The 18,161-nt window shown below is 49.4% G+C and overlaps 2 protein-coding genes across 15 annotated transcripts in view; one reads left to right on the plus strand and one right to left on the minus strand.

Moving 5' to 3' along the window:
- ADCY7 (adenylate cyclase 7) overlaps positions 1 to 11,246 on the plus strand; it is a 60,779-nt gene extending 49,533 nt beyond the window's left edge. For all 12 annotated transcript variants that reach the window (XM_067720069.1, XM_067720081.1, XM_067720070.1 and 9 more), the window contains 12 exons: positions 155 to 252; positions 1,181 to 1,265; positions 1,661 to 1,786; positions 2,634 to 2,732; positions 3,754 to 3,947; positions 4,835 to 4,922; positions 5,295 to 5,450; positions 6,139 to 6,285; positions 6,870 to 6,974; positions 7,362 to 7,476; positions 8,087 to 8,211; positions 8,392 to 11,246. In XM_067720069.1, coding sequence (XP_067576170.1) covers positions 155 to 252; positions 1,181 to 1,265; positions 1,661 to 1,786; positions 2,634 to 2,732; positions 3,754 to 3,947; positions 4,835 to 4,922; positions 5,295 to 5,450; positions 6,139 to 6,285; positions 6,870 to 6,974; positions 7,362 to 7,476; positions 8,087 to 8,211; positions 8,392 to 8,547 — 1,494 coding nt within the window. In that variant the 3' untranslated portion in view covers positions 8,548 to 11,246. The remainder of the gene's footprint in view (positions 1 to 154; positions 253 to 1,180; positions 1,266 to 1,660; positions 1,787 to 2,633; positions 2,733 to 3,753; positions 3,948 to 4,834; positions 4,923 to 5,294; positions 5,451 to 6,138; positions 6,286 to 6,869; positions 6,975 to 7,361; positions 7,477 to 8,086; positions 8,212 to 8,391) is intronic.
- A 2,853-nt stretch (positions 11,247 to 14,099) lies between these two features.
- Positions 14,100 to 18,161, minus strand: part of BRD7 (bromodomain containing 7) — a 38,474-nt gene continuing 34,412 nt past the window's right edge. For 2 of the 3 annotated variants that reach the window (XM_067720935.1, XM_067720933.1), the window contains 5 exons: positions 17,631 to 17,687; positions 15,460 to 15,574; positions 15,015 to 15,158; positions 14,657 to 14,800; positions 14,100 to 14,337 (listed from right to left, as the gene is read on the minus strand). In XM_067720935.1, coding sequence (XP_067577036.1) covers positions 14,282 to 14,337; positions 14,657 to 14,800; positions 15,015 to 15,158; positions 15,460 to 15,574; positions 17,631 to 17,687 — 516 coding nt within the window. In that variant the 3' untranslated portion in view covers positions 14,100 to 14,281. The remainder of the gene's footprint in view (positions 14,338 to 14,656; positions 14,801 to 15,014; positions 15,159 to 15,459; positions 15,575 to 17,630; positions 17,688 to 18,161) is intronic. The other variant, XM_067720934.1, reaches the window with a different exon arrangement.

Consider the following 18,161-nt stretch of genomic DNA (forward strand, 5'->3'; position numbering starts at 1 on the left):
GAGGGGAGGAAGTCAAGGAGGGGGTGTAAGGCTTTTCTTAGAGATGATTAACTCGAGCCAGGGTGGAGCCCAGGAAGGGGTCAGAGCAAGGAGCCTGCCCTGCGGGCGGGGCCTCGGCCGCCCGGCCACCCCTCACAGTCTCTGTCGCCCCCAGTACCGCCTGGCACCCATCCCGCGGGCCCGCTACTACTTCGCTTGTGCCAGCCTTGTGTTCATCTGCATCCTGCTCGTCCATGCCCTGCTGATGCCCAGGTCAGTCGGGGGGTGGGCCGGATGGTCAGGCACGCTGGGGTCAGGCTAGGAGGTGTGGTGACCTTGCAGATCCCACCAGAAGACCTGCAGGAAGGGGCTGGCTGTTAGAGTTAGTACCTTTAGGCGTCAGAGCCCCAGAAACTGGACCTGGCACCGTGGCCCCCATACCTGGATTTGCCAACGTTTAGTTTTAGTGTTAGTTGAACATGCTTGCGCGCTCAAGCCGCAGGCCTCCCCACTCCCAGATGCCTCTCGCCTTCAAAGTCACCTGTTTTCTGTGTGGCCCTTCAGGCATTTCAGTGTTTTGTGACTGTTGCCTTAGGTGTTTGCAGTCCTAGAAGGGCAGACTCCTAAAACCGTAGCTGCTGCCACCTCCCTCTTAGGTGTGGGAAATTGAGGCCCGGGGGGCTTAATGCCTTATCCAGGGTGTGTGGCCAGTACACAGGAGCCGCTGAGATTCACGCTTCTGCGAAAGGGCTCTGTTGCTGGGGGCGGGGACAGGGGGCTGAGGTCCCAGGGAGGTAGGAAGGTCAGCCAGTTGGAGGCTTCTGGAAGGGTAGTTAGGCCAAAGGATCCACTAGGATCGTGGTTCAGGACGTGCTTAATAAAGACGAAATAGGGAACGCTTTTCGATGGTGCTTGTGTGCCGGGCAAGAGTCTGAAGGCTGTATAATCAGTTATTTCTTGTATACTTGGCCTGGAAAGCGGGGCGTGATGTTGACCTTGGTCCTCGTGTCTCGGCCAGGCCTTGTGTGTTGTTCGTGGGGCAGCTGGACCACGGTGTGCAGTGTGCCCCTTCGGCTGAGTGCAGAGGAGCCGTTTGGGAGGGGGGAGAAGGTGAACTGAGGCGCTGGGGGTGGGGAGCATGCCGGTGGCTTGGCCCCGGGCAGAGGGTCCCCCAGAACTTAGGTTTTTCCTTCGTCTCCAGGATGGCGGCTCTGGGTGTGTCCTTTGGGCTGGTAGCCTGCGTGCTCGGGCTGGTACTAGGCTTGTGCTTTGCCCGTGAGCTCTTGGTGAGTGGGGAGGCCCCTGACTGGGTGGTGGGCAGGCCGGGCCCCCCAGGTGTCGGGACTGTGGTGGTGCGAGCCCCGGCCCCATGACCCCTGCCCCTCCGGCCTGGAGCGCCGTCTGGAGGCTTCTCCCAGGGCTCTCCGTCCTATGTGCTAGTAGTCCGCAAGCGGCTGTGGCTGTCCCCAGCCGCAAGGGTGGGGCTGTCCCTTCTGTCTACGCACCACACGTGTCCTGAGCTCTGGGCCAGGCGGGCACAGCACCCCTGACTCCCCAGCAGAGCTCTCAGAAGCTCTCGCTCTGCTGGGCCCTTGGGCTGTGGGCCCCCGGGCCAGGCCTCCTGCGGGCTCTCCCTGCACCTTGGGTGTGGGTGCTGGGTGATGACACTGTGATTCCGCAGAGGTGCTGCCCAGCGCGGGGCGCGCTCCGAGCCATCTCCGAGAGGGTGGAGACGCAGCCCCTGCTGCGGGTGTCCCTGGCCGTCCTGACCATCGGCAGCCTGCTCGCCGTCGCCGTGGTCAACCTGGTGGGTTCTGCGGCGGGGACGGCAGGCCTGGCAAAGACCCCTCGGGCCCTGCATGCTTCCGGGGAGGAGGGAGCAGTCTTTGACCCTGGGGACCTCCGGATTCTAGAATCCTATAATCCTGTTGCCTAAAAGCCCATCTGGTGTGACTGTATCCAGAGCCCTGTGAGGTTCCCGTGGCGGCTCTGAGCTCCTCACCCTGTGTTTGTCACATGAGGACTTGGGGGCCCCCAGAGCGTTCATGTGGCCGACCCCACAGGGCCACCACGGCGTCCTGATGTCCCGGTCTTCCTTTCCTGCCCCTGAGGAGGTCCTGTCTCAGCTTCTCTGAGACCCAGTCTCCTCGCTGGGGATGAGCAGCCCTGGGCACAAGCTGGAGGGGACGCCTGGGCCCTGCTTCTCGGGCCGGGCTCGTGTGTTTTGGGCTCAGACAGCACTTGTCCCACCTGGTCCTCCCCCGCTCCGACATTTAGAGCCAGAGTCTCTCCCATCTCCGTGTCCCCTGCACTAGGGACTCTGTGACCACCTCCCTCAGCGTCACCTGAGGAGAAGGGGGCTCACTGAAAACGCTGCTCCCAGCTGCTGCCCCCGCCCCGAGTCAGGCGCTGGGGTGGCGTCCCTGTGCCTTCCTTGGGCTCCCTCTTCCCGCAGTGAAGCTGCCAGCTGTGGTGGGACATCGGGGGCACAGAGGCTCCGGCCAGGCTTAGAGCCAGACCTGGCAGGAGATGCCCATGGCGCTCTCGGAGGCCCCGGCCCTGCCCTCTGCCGCTCCAGGTCCCCAGCCCCCCTCAGCCGGGGCAGACCCTGGAGCCCCTGGACCACCCTTCACGGGGACCTGTCTTTTCCGTAGCCGCTGATACCTTTCCCGGCCCCAGGGCTGCCTGCTGGGAACGAGACGGGCCCGGGGGCCGTGAGCAGCTGGGAGAGGACCCTGTGCAAGCTCCTCCCGGTGAGTGTGTCCCTCGGGGCTCCTGGTGCCCTCACTCGGACTGTCCCTGCGTGCTCAGAACACACTGAGCACCGGAGCCCATGGGCATGGAAGAGCTGAGTCCCCCCCCTCCCAGGCGAGGCGACAGAGCAGGGCCGGGTGGGGCTAAGGGGTCCAGGTGCTGGCGCCTGGGTCCAAGGCAAGAGCGTGGGAGCGCCCTGCGCTGGTGGTTGTCTCCTGACCACGCTCGTCATGATCTCCACTTCATGGATGGGGGAGTGGTCGCGGGGAGGCCGATGGATTTGCCTCATAGGCGGCGGAGCCAGGACTGGGCCCAGGTGGGCTGACACCAGAAGCTGTGCCTGAAGCACCCTCCTGGACAGGATGAGGGCTGTGGGACTTGAGGGGGGTGGTGGTGAATTTGAGCTGGTCTCTAAAGGGCACAAAGGTTATGGGACGGGGGTTGGAAGAGGGGACAGCGAAAAAAACCAAGGCAGGTAGTGGGCACAGTAGGTTTCAGGTGGTCGTGTCACGGGGAGGGGGTGGGGGAGGATTGGGAGATGAAGCCAGAGGTAGGTTAGATCTAGCTCCAGTGGAGCATGAGTGCCAGGGTGAAGAGCTTGGTCTTTATTCTGGGGGCAGTAGGGAGCCACAGCATGCTCTTGAGCAGGAGAGTAACGTGGGCAGAGATGCACTTTGGGAGGCACCGGCTCATGGCAGAACTCAGATCACTGCCTGGACCTTGTCACAGCCTCCCCAGCACCTGCATTTTTATTTACTGCGTTTCTTTTTCCTTGAGTTCACTTGCCATAAGTGGAAGTAAAAATATAGTAAGAATAACACAATATAGAAAGTTTTAGATTCCGTTGCCTGCTCTTTGTTAAGGGAGGTCAGTGAGGCAGGAGAGTGGTGCTGAAGACACACTGGATCTTCACGGATTCCTCTGTGGCTAAAGGTGTCCGTCCCTTGGGTGACCTCTGATCCGGGAGGTGCCTCTTGGTGACGGGAGATGGTGGGGTGACCGACGTCCCTGTCTCCCCAGTATTACACCTGCAGCTGCATCCTGGCCTTCATCGCCTGCTCTGTCTTCCTGCGGATGAGCTTGGAGCTGAAGGTCGTGCTGTTGACAGTGGCCTTGGTGGCCTACCTGGTGCTCTTCAACATCTCCCCGTGCTGGCAGTGGGACTGCTGTGGCTACAGCCTGGGCAACCTCACCAAGACCAATGGCACCCTCAGGTGGGGCCCAGACCCCACACTGCTGGGACCCCTGCCCACTGCCTGTCTCGACTGTGGCCCATTGTAGCACTTTTTGTCTCGTCTTAGTGTCATTTCAAACTAAGGTGCTTTTGCATTCACAGTCCCCTCTGGACCGGACACCCTGTGGGCTGGACCGGCAGGTGGCATGGTTTCTGCTTTACAGGAGGGGAAGTGATGGGCTCAGGCCCTGGGTCTGCAGCACTCAGAGCTGAGTGTGACTCATGTGCAGGGGGTGTCCCCGGCCCCAGGAGGCCACCTGGGTGATCCTGTCTCTAGGCCAGCCTGGGGGTGGGAGGCGGAGGCTTCAGCTCTTGCCCAGTCCCCTGCTTTGAGCCATGTCCTGGGTCTGCAGAGCTCTGGAGAGAGCAGTTGGCTCTGATCTCTTCCCAGACTGATGTGAGGCGCTGGCGTGTGCGTGGTTCTGGGGGCTCTGGGCCTCAAGTGGATTGAGGAGCGGGGACTGGCTCCCCTTGAACTAAAAGGCAGGAGCCTGGGGACCCAGAACTAGGTGTGCTCCCGTGGATCTGGCCTGCACCTGCACCTTGCTTCTGCCGACCTGCAAGGCCTGTGGCCGCTCCCCTGCCTGCCTAGAGTGCTTTCCTTCAGACTTCGCCATGAATATCCCTTGAGACCCAGGTGTGAGCTCAGATGTCACCTCCCTGTCAACTGTACGTCCCCCTTTTCTTTACAACCTGAAGCGTCCTGTTTGCCAACCCCGAGAACGTGAGCTCCGAGGGCAACGATCTCCCATCTTGTTCACTTTCCCGTGGGCTGGCCCTGCGTCTGGGCCTCGTGCCATCCCCTGAATGTGGGGGGCTTTGGGCGGAAGTGGGGATGACGCCTGCCTTTCCCCTCATATCCGGCAGCTCCCCGTCCTGTTCATGGGATCTGAAGACAATGATCAATTTCTACCTGGTCCTGTTTTACACCACCCTCATCATGCTCTCCAGACAGGTATGGCCCAGGAGGCGCCCTCTGCGTCCCTAGCTCTACCTGGCTGCTTGTACCTCTTTCTGGAGAGGCTGGGGGTGGGGGTGGGGCGGGGGCTGCCTCAGATTTGGAGCAGCACACAGGACTGCAGGCTTTCGGGGAGCTCCGGTCCCTGGGTCGGGGTCCTGGGCAAGTGTCCTTACCTCCCATCAGGACACGAGTGACATTTAATCCTGTGGGTCACTTGGCTGACTGGGGAGTGGCTGTTGAGTTGGGGACGTTTGCCAGGGGCACAGGCTGCAGTGCTGATGGGCGGCTCCGTAGCCCCCAGGGTTACGAGTGCGCTCTGCCCTCGCTCACTGCTGCCGGGACACCGATGTTCCCTTCTGTCTGCAGATTGACTATTACTGCCGCTTGGACTGTCTGTGGAAGAAGAAGTTCAAGAAGGAACACGAGGAGTTTGAAACCATGGAGAATGTGAACCGCCTTCTTCTAGAGAATGTCCTGCCAGCCCATGTGGCCGCCCACTTCATTGGTGACAAGTTAAATGAGGTGTGGGTGAGAGGGGGCTCAGTCACTAGGACAGGGAGACTGAAGGTACAGATGCAGTCCCGTGGAGGGACGCACTATAGCTACAAGGTGCTTTCTGCACTTGGTTTCCATGGCTCTTGGCCTCACTGATGCGCCCAGGAGACCATGTGTGGTGTTAGCTGTAAGAACACAGGCTTTGGATCGGAGACTAGGGTTCAGGTGTGATTGTGGACAAGATCGCTCACTGCCCTGGGCCTTGATTTTCACATCTATAAAATGGGGCCGATAGTACTTGGCTGGCAGGATGGTTGCAAGGATCAGATGTCCAGGTATTTGCAATCTGGACCATCTGTTGATGAAAACATGCATTTTTACCAGTTCTGTGTAGCAGAGTTTTTTATCTGTGGAAACACAGGCCCAGTGGGCATGGAACCTAGGCCTCCTGTTACCTTCTGCTACCCACGGGTTCTCAAGCCCAGCTGTACAGACCCAGGGTACTTAAAGGAGCCCCAAACCAACCTGAGTCTGACCCTCCCCAACACATTGATTCAGAATCTCCTATTTTGTAACAACCCCCACTTGAGTCCCATGTACAGCCAGCATCTGCTCCTGGAGCGCGAGGAATCGCCTCCCGTCTGCTTCCCCCCACCACCCGCCCCAACGAGGTCTGGTGGCCACAGGGTCGTGTTTCTACCCACCCCCAATCCAGGACTGGTACCATCAGTCCTATGACTGCGTGTGTGTCATGTTTGCATCCGTGCCGGACTTCAAAGTATTCTACACGGAGTGCGACGTCAACAAGGAAGGGCTGGAGTGCCTGCGCCTGTTGAACGAGATCATAGCTGACTTTGATGAGGTGAGGCCTCCCTCCACACAGCCTGGAGAGGGCAGGCTGGGGCCGGGGGCACCCTGCGCCCACTGAACACGTGTGCTGCGGCGCCCTTGGGGAGAACACGTGGCACACAAATTATAAAAAGTACCTACACGTTTGCTTGCTTGTCACGATGTAATTTATCTCCTCTGTGAGGGGCAGCTTCCTTAGATTTAGGTTGTAGAACAGTCTGATTTCCTGCCAAGCCCGTGCTAGCAACCTGTTTCAAAGGAAGTCACTCAGTTTGGGCTTAACTCTTAGCTGCAAATAATCGACATTCCTGTGTAGATACTGTTGGGCGGGGTGTTTGCTCCTTCGCAGGCGTGAGACCAGATGAGAATGGAAGAGACAGGGAATGTCAGGGAACAGAGACGAGGGAGCAGCAGGGAGAGAACCCAGAGGCTGTGTCCCCACCTGTACGGAGGTGTGAACTCAGGTGGGAAGGGCCCCCGCATGAGAAATGTTTGCATTAGGAGTGGTGGTGGGAGAGAATCCTACGCCCTTCTCAGAACCTGGGACAGGCCTGGGCTGCAGCTGTGTTGTATGGCCTGCTTCCTTTCGTCTTATAGCTGCTGTTAAAGCCCAAGTTCAGTGGTGTGGAGAAGATCAAGACCATCGGCAGCACGTACATGGCAGCTGCAGGGCTCAGCATCCCCTCAGGGCACGAGAACCAGGTACCCAGGCAATCTGGTGGTCTCATGTCCCAGCCCCAGATGAGGGGAAATTCAAGACAGCCCCAGACCGACACCTCTCCGTGCCCCCTCCTTTGAGGGAAGGGCAGAGGAGCTCATGGCTCAGCCTGAGGGAGCCTTTTGGTGGAGGGGTTGGGGCAGGCGGCCCCTCACCAGGAGGGGAGCTTAGGTGGGGGAGCAGGTCCTAGACCCTCTGTGGAGGAGCCTGGGTACATCTCTGCCCATCAGTGGTCCCCCATGGGTTTCATGCCCAGGCTGGCACACAGCGCTCAGCAGGTCAGGGTGTTGGAGCGTCCATCTGACAGCCGGTGGAGGCAGGAAGACGGGGTGTGATTGGCCCTGGCCCCAATGGAGTGCTCTGTCCTGCAGGACCTGGAGCGGCAGCACGCCCACATCGGCATCATGGTGGAGTTCAGCACCGCCCTGATGAGCAAGCTGGATGGCATCAACCGGCACTCCTTCAACTCCTTCCGCCTCCGAGTTGGTGAGGCCCTGGGAAGGCGGGCTGGGCCTGAGCTCTGGGTGGGACTGTGCAGCTCCCGCCTCCTGGCAAATCCACTCTCAGTCCGGTGTATGTTGTCATCTGCCATGAAAAGTTTTAGAAATCCCTTTCTGATCTTAAAACCCCAGTGACTGGGTAATAAGAATTCTTTGCGTACTATTTATGAAGTTACCTTGGCAAGTTTTAAGTAAACAGGAATATATCACTACGGGGACTGGAAAGCCCAAATCCCTGGCTGTAAAGAGGTGACCTTAAATACACTGAGAACAAAGCAAAATCATTAACCTAAGTAGTCACTGTTAGCTAGCAGGGTCAGCGCTCAAAGCCCATTTACTGTTCAAGAGATTAGCAGATTCAAGAAGTGTTAACAGTGGACTCAGGTTTCACATCCAGCACAGTCTGAAAAAGAACTGCCCAGGGAGCGCTCTCCTCCCATCGCAAGTACCACCTCCCGTCAGACTCAGGAAGCACCCTTCCAACCTTCATTGCAGTTGTTCTGTCAACGCTTTCTGTGGTTGTCGGGTGGATTCTGTGGCCTTATAAGCCCGAGGCTTTGCCTCTATGATCTGCTAACTGCAAACATGTTCTTTAGGCATAAACCATGGGCCCGTGATTGCTGGAGTGATTGGGGCACGAAAACCTCAGTACGACATCTGGGGAAACACGGTCAATGTTGCCAGTCGAATGGAGAGCACTGGGGAACTTGGGAAAATCCAGGTAAAAGCTCACCTGGGGAAACCTGTGCCCAAGGGGGGAAGAACTTCCCAGAGGTGAGGGAGCCTGGGCATCAGTCAGCTGCTTGAGGGAAACCAGACCCCATTGGCCGATTTCTCTTCATCCCTCCCACAGCAGATTTTCTTTCTGCTTCTGAAGACTTAGGTTTCTTTTCCTTTTCAGGTTACTGAAGAGACATGTACCATCCTCCAGGGACTAGGTTATTCTTGTGAATGCCGTGGACTGATTAACGTCAAAGGCAAAGGCGAACTGCGGACTTACTTTGTCTGTACGGATACTGCCAAGTTTCAAGGGTTGGGGCTGAACGGAGGGCTTTAGGTAGGTGCAGAACGTGCCGGAAGCCGATTTCCTTCCCTGAAGCAAGCCAGGGGGAAGGCTCAGCCCCACGGCGGTCACAAAGGCAGTCCAAGGGTTTGGCCATTACCACCCCTAGCAGGTGGTTGTGCATGGCTTCCTTGAACTGGCACTAGAGGATTTCTCAGCTTGAGGCGACCACCAAGCCTTACACACAGGCAGCCAGAACCTCTGTGCTGTCGGAGTCTGCAGCTCGGCCTCCAGCACAGCAGGGAACGGCTCATTTGTGAGCTTTAGACCCTCATCCCCCCAGCTGCTGTGGATGAGACCTCAGAGCGTGACCTGGAGACCCCTGCTCACCCCTACTCCCCCTTGGCCTGTGAGCTGCACAGGCGAGACTCGTCTTTCTTTTCTTGTCCAGGATGGGTGGAGACTCCTTTCTGCCCAGCAGAACAGCTACAAGAGTCCACGTTTCTCATACAGGCATTCTGGTAAAGAGTTGAAAGCGTGCTTGTTTTAAATCTATAAATGGTTTCAAGCAATTGGGAGAAAACCCCACAGTGGACACTTCTTACTTCTTGTCATCTTTGGTATGTGTCTGTTTTAAATGGATACATTGTTAATGGAGGTATTTCTTATCCTTTAAATGACTTCTGAGATGCTAGACAAATTATCTTCTCTGCAGCGTAGTCTCTGCCTTTGTAACCACTGACACGTAAGTGGGACCACTGTCCAGTGTGAGCATATGAGATCAGCTCAGCTGTGGGATGGAGCTCAGAGGAATGCGGCTCATAGCAGGAAGGCACGAGTGTCACAGGCTTGGCTTTGAATCAAACAACTTTGAAGCCAGAATTTTGAGATTAGGTTTAATATGAGAAAAGCCTAGAAAATAAGGTATAAGCTCTTAGCCCTTCCTTGACTCCTCATGCATTTTTGAGCACCCGCTGCAACCTTCAACTCTGTCTTAGCTTTATACTGGAAAGGAATGGAGTCTGTGTGGAGAGAAGCTGGACAGCCTGTAGTTCTTTCCTTTCCTTCAGTCCTCATAGCTAGCTCTGAAGAGCTTCAAAACTGAGAGCATCTACTCAGCATGAGCACGTGTAGAGCTTCCTGTATCTGGGAGGCCAGCCCTCTCACAGGTGCTGAGATGTCCTTGTTCTCAACTCAATGAATCAAGGCAAGGGAAAACGCCAGGTCTGTGAGGTGGTGTCTTACAGCACTTTAGCTCTAAAAGAATGGAAAGAAGTCTACCTATGTTGTTTCAAGGTGAGAAATAATAATAACCAAACTGCCCGTTCCTTTTTTCTGAACTGACGTCATTGCCTCATAACCACAGTATCCCTGGGGTTTCTGATAAATACAGCTGAATTTCACTATCTAGCAGGAATTCTTAGCCAGAAGTCATCCATGAACTCCCCTGAAATTATACAGAAAATCTTGCATACGTGAGGCTTCAAACGATTACACAGCGTTGCGGACAGGTGACTAAGCAGCCAGGTCTGCCTGGGACGGAGGGCTGTGGGGTGCGCTGGCACCCCAGCCACGGGCAGGGAGGGGACTGCAGCCGAAGCTGCTGCCTGCTGGTGCTGTGTCTTGTTGGGGGCTGGGTGGGCTAGTGGCAGCGCTGATGCTCTGCATGAAACTGGAATAGGTAGGAATCAATCACAAGAACTTGCTGGCCTAAAGGAATTTCATTGTGAAAACGCTGCTAAGGGAAATAAGCCGTACTTAAATTGCCCTTTTTACACACCAATTCTTCATCTAAGTACTATGCTGAGATCTATACCCTTAAAATCAGGAGTGACCAGGGCTGCTCAATAGGGCTCTCCTGGGAAGTCAGGAAGGTTCTGTCACGGATATGCTGTAGACACACATCAGTGTGCTGGGCCTCTCTGAGGTGGGCATACTTCTGCTCTTGCAATATGCAAATTACTTTCTTCCTCTGGCAAAGAAATCCCAGTTGGGAGTTTTAAAAAATAATTGGTTACCATTTATGTATTTTTCTTTCACTGTGCTCAGATAAGAATATTGTTTTGAGGTGTTTTGTTTTGTTTTGTTTTTGCGGTACGCGGGCCTCTCACTGTTGTGGCCTCTCCCGTTGCGGAGCACAGTCTCCGGACGCGCAGGCTCAGCGGCCATGGCTCACGGGCCCAGCCGCTCTGCGGCATGTGGGATCCTCCCAGACTGGGGCACGAAGCCGCGTCCCCTGCATCGGCAGGCGGACTCTCAACCACTGCGCCACCAGAGAAGTCCCTAAGTTTTGAGTTTTTGATGATCAGATCATAGCGTACAACTGACCATAAAAATCACTTATTTTTCAAAAATTTGTTTTCCAATTACCAAGTCATTTCTTCACAGGTGTCATTTTGCTTTATGACAAGTATCTTTCCTAACACTGACCACCTCTCTATGGGTCAGGGACCTGCTTCAGATTTCTACTGAGGTGGCCTCACTGATGCTAGTGAAAATCACACCTGAAGTTTTCTGGTTTACTTATTAAGAACATTTCCTAACAGACAAGATCATTAACCACTGTATACATTGTGTATATGTACAGAAATATGCTTTGAGAAAGTACATGCAAATGACTAGGGGTTATTCTATATACTGAATATTTATAGACCTGTAACATTTGTTTCAAAATGTTATAATTTCATTTTTATAAAGCACCAGTGTTTCTCCTTTGTTTAGCTTTTCATAGATTAAATTAGCAATTTGGAAAACCTGATGTCCTAAGGTTTTTTTTTGTCAGTTTTTTTTTAACATCTTTATTGGAGTATAATTGCTTTACAATGGTGTGTTAGTTTCTGCTTTATAACAAAGTGAATCAGTTATACATATACATATGTTCCCATATCTCTTCCCTCTTGGGTTCCCTCCCCCCCACCCTCCCTATCCCACCCCTCTAGGTGGTCACAAAACATGGAGCTGATCTCCCTGTGCTATGCGGCTGCTTCCCACTAGCTATCTATTTTACGTTTGGTAGTGTATGTATGTCCATGCCACTCTCTCACTTTGTCACAGCTTACCCTTCCCCCTCCCCATATCCTCAAGTCCATTCTCTAGTAGGTCTGTGTCTTTATTCCCGTCTTACCCCTAGGGTCTTCATGACCTTTTTTTCTTCGATTCCATATACATGTGTTAGCATATGGTATTTGTTTTTCTTTCTGACTTACTTCACTCTGTATGAGACTCTAGGTCCATCCACCTCACTACAAATAACTCAATTTCGTTTCTTTTTATGGCTAATATTTCATTGTATATATGTGCCACATCTTCTTTATCCATTCATCTGATGATGGACACTTAGGTTGCTTCCATGTCCTGGCTATTGTAAATAGAGCTGCAATGAACATTTTGGTACATGACTCTTTCTTTTTGAATTATGGTTTTCTCAGGGTATATGCCCAGTAGTGGGATTGCTGTGTCGTATGGTAATTCTTAGTTTTTTAAGGACCCTCCATACTGTTCTCCATAGTGGCTGTATCAATTTACATTCCCACCAGCAGTGCCAGAGTGTTGCCTTTTCTCCATACCTGCTCCAGCATTTACTGTTTCTAGATTTTTTGATGGTGGCCATTTTGTCCGGTGTAAGATGATATCTCATTGTAGTTTTGATTTGCATTTCTCTAATGATGAATGATGTTGAGCATTCTTTCATGTGTTTGTTGGCAATCTGTATATCTTCTTTGGAGAAATGTCTATTTAGGTCTTCTGCCCATTTTTGGATTGGGTTGTTTGTTTTTTTGATATTGAGCTGCATGAGCTGCTTGTAAAATTTGGAGATTAATCCTCTGTCTGTTGCTTCATTTGCAAATATTTTCCCCCATTGTGAGGGCTGTCTTTTGGTCTTGTTTATGGTTTCCTTTGCTGTGCAAAAGCTTTGAAGTTTCATTAGGTCCCATTTGTTTATTTTTGTTTTTATTTCCATTTCTCTAGGAGGTGGGTCAAAAAGGATCTTGCTGTGGTTTATGTCATAGAGTGTTCTGCCTGTTTTCCTCTAAGAGTTTGATAGTTTCTGGCCTTACATTTAGGTCTTTAATCCATTTTGAGCTTATTTTTGTATATGGTGTTAGGGAGTGTTCTAATTTCATACTTTTACATGTACCTGTCCAGTTTTCCCAGCACCACTTATTGAAGAGGCTCTTTTCTCCACTGTATGTTCTTCCCTCCTTTATCAAAGATAAGGTGACCATATGTGCATGGGTTTATCTCTGGGCTTTCTAAGCTGTTCCACTGATCTATATTTCTGTTTTTGTGGCAGTACCATACTGTCTTGATTACTGTAGCTTTGTAGTATAGTCTGAAGTCAGGGAGCCTGATTCCTAAGGTGTTCTGAATTTAAATGTTTTCTTGGTCTTCGGGAACTTACCTTATTAGCTAAGTAGATCTAAAGTTTGAGTCGGTTACTGCCTGAATTATGTTTGAGAGACAAACTCTAAAAAGACTTGATAAATACATATTTGAACTGATTCTTTAATTCTCTTGGCATATGATTTCAAGTATGTTTTTGAAAGATTAGGTCATCTTAACTCTCTTGAGAGATTCAATTTTCCTTCACCCTACTTGTTAAGTGTTAGTTTTCAAAGTCAAGAAAATAATAAAAGAGCTTCCTGCCTGGATGTTTTATAGAAGGGCTCCATGCAGTTTGAGTAGGGTCTTAAGCTTAATTTGTTCACTGAACTAGGCTACAGTCTAGTGCCTGGTTATAGAAGAGGACCACATCATCGTCTCCTACTTAAGTAATCAGACTGCTCGGGCACTTGACCTTTGCATTTCAGGTAAGAGTAGATGAGTATTAGTTTAGGGCGTACGGCAGAGGCATAGGTAACCTGTGAGAAACAGTAAACAGAAACGTAAACTTTCCTTTAAGCTTGGTGATTTCCTTATGTATTCATGGATGATTTAGTTTGTTATCTTATTTGGCTTATCCTTTTACTGTAGTTCCAAATAACCCTCTGACAAATGGCAAAAACAAACCAAAAAGGAACACTAGACAAGTTAGTGCTATGAAACTCCTGATATGTTCTGTTTTGTTTTTGTGGTGGTGGGAAGCCCCTAATCCTTCTACATAAGGACATCATTCCCAACAGGTATACAGGGGACACACTAGTAAATTCTAAAGTTATTTTAAGTGTATTTGTTTTCATGGCATAACAATGGAAAATCTCATTGGATGGGGATTTTAAAGAAGAGTTTCTCAGTCGTGGTCCTGCCTGTGAAACATAAGGAAGCAGCACTATCACTGCTCTGCAAGAACTTTGCCCAGGTCCACTCCCACCCACTTTCTGCTCAGTATGGCAACAGGTCAAAATCATTCATTCCTCACAAGGCCACTTTTTGAATAAATCATCAAGGTGAAATCTGGTAAGTCAGAAACCATTTGGTTATAATTTCCTTAATGAGAAGTACGGCAATGTGGCAAAATGAGGGATTTCAGTTATTTGGGGAACTTCTTTTAATGGATGGTCATAAAAAGGCTGTTTTATTTTTTGAGCTTTTCTCTATCATTTCATCCTCAGATTCAGCCCCAGGGAAAGGTGAAGGGGTAACTTAGCTGATATGCACAATACAGCTCACAGTCCCAGGTTCAGCTTTATTACCTAATAGAAGTCCAATCTCTGGAACATTAAAATTAATTGCTCCAAAGTTTAATTAAAAACACAATTTACAAATATTTAATATCTTCTGAAAAAGCATTTCCAAGTTAAGAATGAAAAAAATATATACATAATATATAATCAAATACCAGTTAGCTTCAAATCCCATCAGGTCCACACTCAGTAACATCAGTCTTTTTAGGTTCTTCAAAATCTGGAAGAAAAAAACCCCCTTCATTCAGTACTTTTTTCCTTTTAATTAGAAAAGGTATGTGAAGGTAAAAAAAGGGTGACTTGCTAGCCCTTCTTTACTATGTTCCAGGTTACAGACTAGGTGCGTCACTGTGGCTTTTTTTTTTTTTTTTGGCAAATGTGTGAAATCTTTATTCCTTAGACAAGATGGAAAGAAAATAAATAGTTTATATGTTAACAGCAGAGACAAAACCTTTCAGATGTTACTTGGAGGGGGAAGACCAATGTTTACTTTTACTCACACTTAGCCCTCCACTCTCCCGGAGACACAGGGCACGTACCTTCTGTTAAATCTACAAAGGTGTTTTCAACCACCGGGGAGGGGATGGAAATCCCCATTGCTTTTCGGACTCCATACATGCTTACAATATCACCCGGAGTTACTTGCTGTGCAAGTTCTTTAAGGTTATTGGTCACTTGTTCAGCTGGAAAGAAAAATCAACATAAAGACAGTTCAAGGTACTGAAATGTGGTTCCTTTAGATAACTTAAAAAAAAAAAAACAAAAGCCCAATAAATATATAAGTGGCAAAAAATAAACTGTCCATGGTATTCACTTCAGCGTTACTTTATTGTGGTATCACTACTCAGAAATTTTCCCTTTAAGCACCCTTATTCTCCTACCAGAGGTACAACATACCAAGATGCATTTCTCTGTATGAGGGACCCAAGAGACAGATCATGTTGGGAGGGGGTCTGGTGCTCAAACGCTCATTCTGGGCTTCCTGGAGCTCTCTGAGCAGTTTGGTGGTCTCATCAAGTTTCCTCTGGAACACTTCAGCTTCTGTGTGGTAAGAAAAATAACTTACTAAGGACAACATGGACATACTTGTATTTGATCTTGTGCAATAAATTGAGTACTATGCTCTGGGGTTTTGCTATTTATTGGTTAGTCTTCTCTCCTCAAAGGAGTAATCCCCCTCAAATGAAATCAACACCACAGACATGCTTTACTATTCCACTGAAGCATGGCCAGTCAAGATGTTCCTGTAGTGAATGGCTATGTTAATCTGTGCTACTGTGACATTAAATCTTGACTGCCTGTGTCATGAAGTATTTCCTTCAAACCCTCTGGAGACACTTACCTTCCGAGTCAAAAACTTCAACTGGAGCTCCAAAGTTTGCTACTGCTTTCAGTGCTGTAAGCCTGTCTTGATTATTGGAGTCTAAATGCCCTGTTGGTTCGATTTCTGTAATCTGCTTTAAAAAAAAGATTAATTGAGCTTGCTAAGCCCTGACAGTGCTAGAATGAGAAATTAAGAAGATGGCTTGTGTTTGTAAGCCAAGCTATAGAGTTATAATTCTGATGCCTATAAAAACCTTTAAAATGCCATTCCCAAATCCTGGCAAAAGTGTCCATAAATCACACTTCTTGGTAATGGAATGGTGTGTCTTACACAATCTGCATCACTTGTTTCATCACCACTCTAAAGATAAGCCTTGTTACTGCCGACACTGTGAAGCGCTTTTGGTGACTGTGACAAGGCTGCAGTTTCTGAGGTTCACAGGCAGTGTTTCAGTCTATACACTTGCACTCCCCTGTGGTAGATCTTGAACATAATAAGATACTTCCTGGGTCTCCTCCAGGCCCCAAAGCCAGGCCGTAGTATTGCACGGGAGAAACAAAATCCTAAAAAGGGTGGAATTTTATTTTTGGAATCACAAGACTCGGAGTTTTCCATAACCCCAACACTGCTTTTTAGGAACAGATCAATCCTGACAATGAGTAAACAAAAGTTAATGGTTCCTTTTATACTTTGGTATTGCACTCTCAGCTCGGACAGTCTGAACATCCTATTTCTCTACCGACATACGGGCTAAAAGTGTGTGGCGGAGAAAACCGTATCGGTACATATTGATACTTATGGTTTGCCATTTCGGCTGGGCCCTTACTTCTCTATTCAACAAACTTCTTACCCAGCTTTCTTTCCCATTCTGAAGTTTTCTTTCATTCTTGCCTGCTCACCAAGTACATGACCTTGCTTGGCTCCTCTTTCTTGGAAAATGACAGGATTTTGTCAGTACCATCTACACTACCATCTACATTTGCACCTGTCTTTACTTGATCTCACATCTTCAAGTTTTCTTTCCCTTCAAAGAGCTTACATCTCTCTGATCTTCAATGTCCCAGTTTTCCTCCAGTCATTTAACTCACGGTACCTTTATCTTGTCCCCACCATTTTACTGAAATTACTCTGATTAAGGTTACAAATGACACCTGCTGGTCTCCTCTTACTGGGCTTCTGTGCAGCATCTGACACTGCTGGACTCTTTCCTGCATTAGTCTTCCATGGTTTTCCCACCTTAACTACTGGTCTCTCCAAGGTTCTGTTCTTTGGTCTTTTCCCAGGCTATGTGTTCTGCCTGGACAATCTCAGTCACCTAATACCTACAATAATTCTACCTTGACACCAGTGACTTCCAGATCCACACCTCCATTGATGTCTCAAATCACACTCACCAGCCCCGAAACCAAGTGAAATTTCTTTCCCTGCCAAAGGTGTGCTCCTTTTCCTGTATGTCGAATATGAGCTAACAATACTAATATCTACCTCGTGCAGGTCCTGTCAATTTTAGTTCTACTGTATTTCTCTTTATTGTACATCTTCATTCTCTTCCAATGTATTGTTATCTAAGCAAAAAATTAACTAGCGTAAGTCCCATAGCTTTTCACTGGTCCCCTCCCTCCAGCCCCTCTCTCGCCTCCACATTTGATCACAGCAGTCTAACTTCTAAAATCTCAACTTCTTAAGCACTGCATATATGACTCGTCATCATTTGGTCCTCAATACCTTTCCTCCTCTCTCCAGGTACCCTGTGGTCACTCACTTTCTGGGTGCTCTGCACATGTGCCTTGCCTGCTCAGATCTATTCAGGTCATTACACATGAAGTTCTACCCACTTCACACACCTGGCCCTGTGCTGCAGGAACCCTGTTCATCCTTCTAGACCCAGTTCATCCGGAAGTCCCTCTGTGAGGATCTCCTCAGCTGTCCAAAGCAGCTGGTTTCCCCAACCTGCGTTCCCACAACATGTACATTTATTCTGTACGGTAACTGGCTTTGGCTCCCTTGTTTACGTGCGTGCTTATCTACTGCACTCGCTGCTACTACATTCCCCACAGGCAAAAAAAGTTCTTCGATCTCAGGAGACACTCGATAAATATTTTTCTTTTAAAATAAAAGCTTTATCATTTAGGCTTTTTAGCTTATTCGCCATTTAAATATTTCTTATAAAGAGTAAAAAATATTATCACCTCCATTTCTTTTGCTGTGTCAAGCATCCTAGTTTGGCCTTCATCTTCAGGAGATGACTATAAGGATAAAGAAAAACACTTTATTAAAAGACATATAAAAAGGCAAATATCAAGGAAAATAGAAAAACATCAAGAGTTTCACGGCAAGATAAAAGGAATAAGAATATGTATTATCAAAATATAATTTTTTAAACCAAAAATGAATTAGATATAATTACTAGCATTTTGAGAGTATTTTGTGAGCCCAGAGTACATATTACTGGTGACTTTAAGACTGACAGTTCTATGACCAATCAAGAAGCACCATACATGTTTAAGAAGATACTTGGTAAATAGCATACAAGGACCTAAATAAATGGAGCCTTATTTTCAGCAATAGGTGGTTGAAATCTCTGACAAAGAGAAGATAGGAGTACTCCAGGGTGTATTCTGCATAAAAAGAGGCAACACTTGCAGACAGCAGAGAATGTAAAATATTCAAATGCTACAGAGAAAGAGAAGATAGGAGTACTCCAGGGTGTATTCTGCATA

Source organism: Pseudorca crassidens, chromosome 20 (assembly GCF_039906515.1).
Source record: "Pseudorca crassidens isolate mPseCra1 chromosome 20, mPseCra1.hap1, whole genome shotgun sequence".
Taxonomy (NCBI): Eukaryota; Metazoa; Chordata; class Mammalia; order Artiodactyla; family Delphinidae; genus Pseudorca; species Pseudorca crassidens.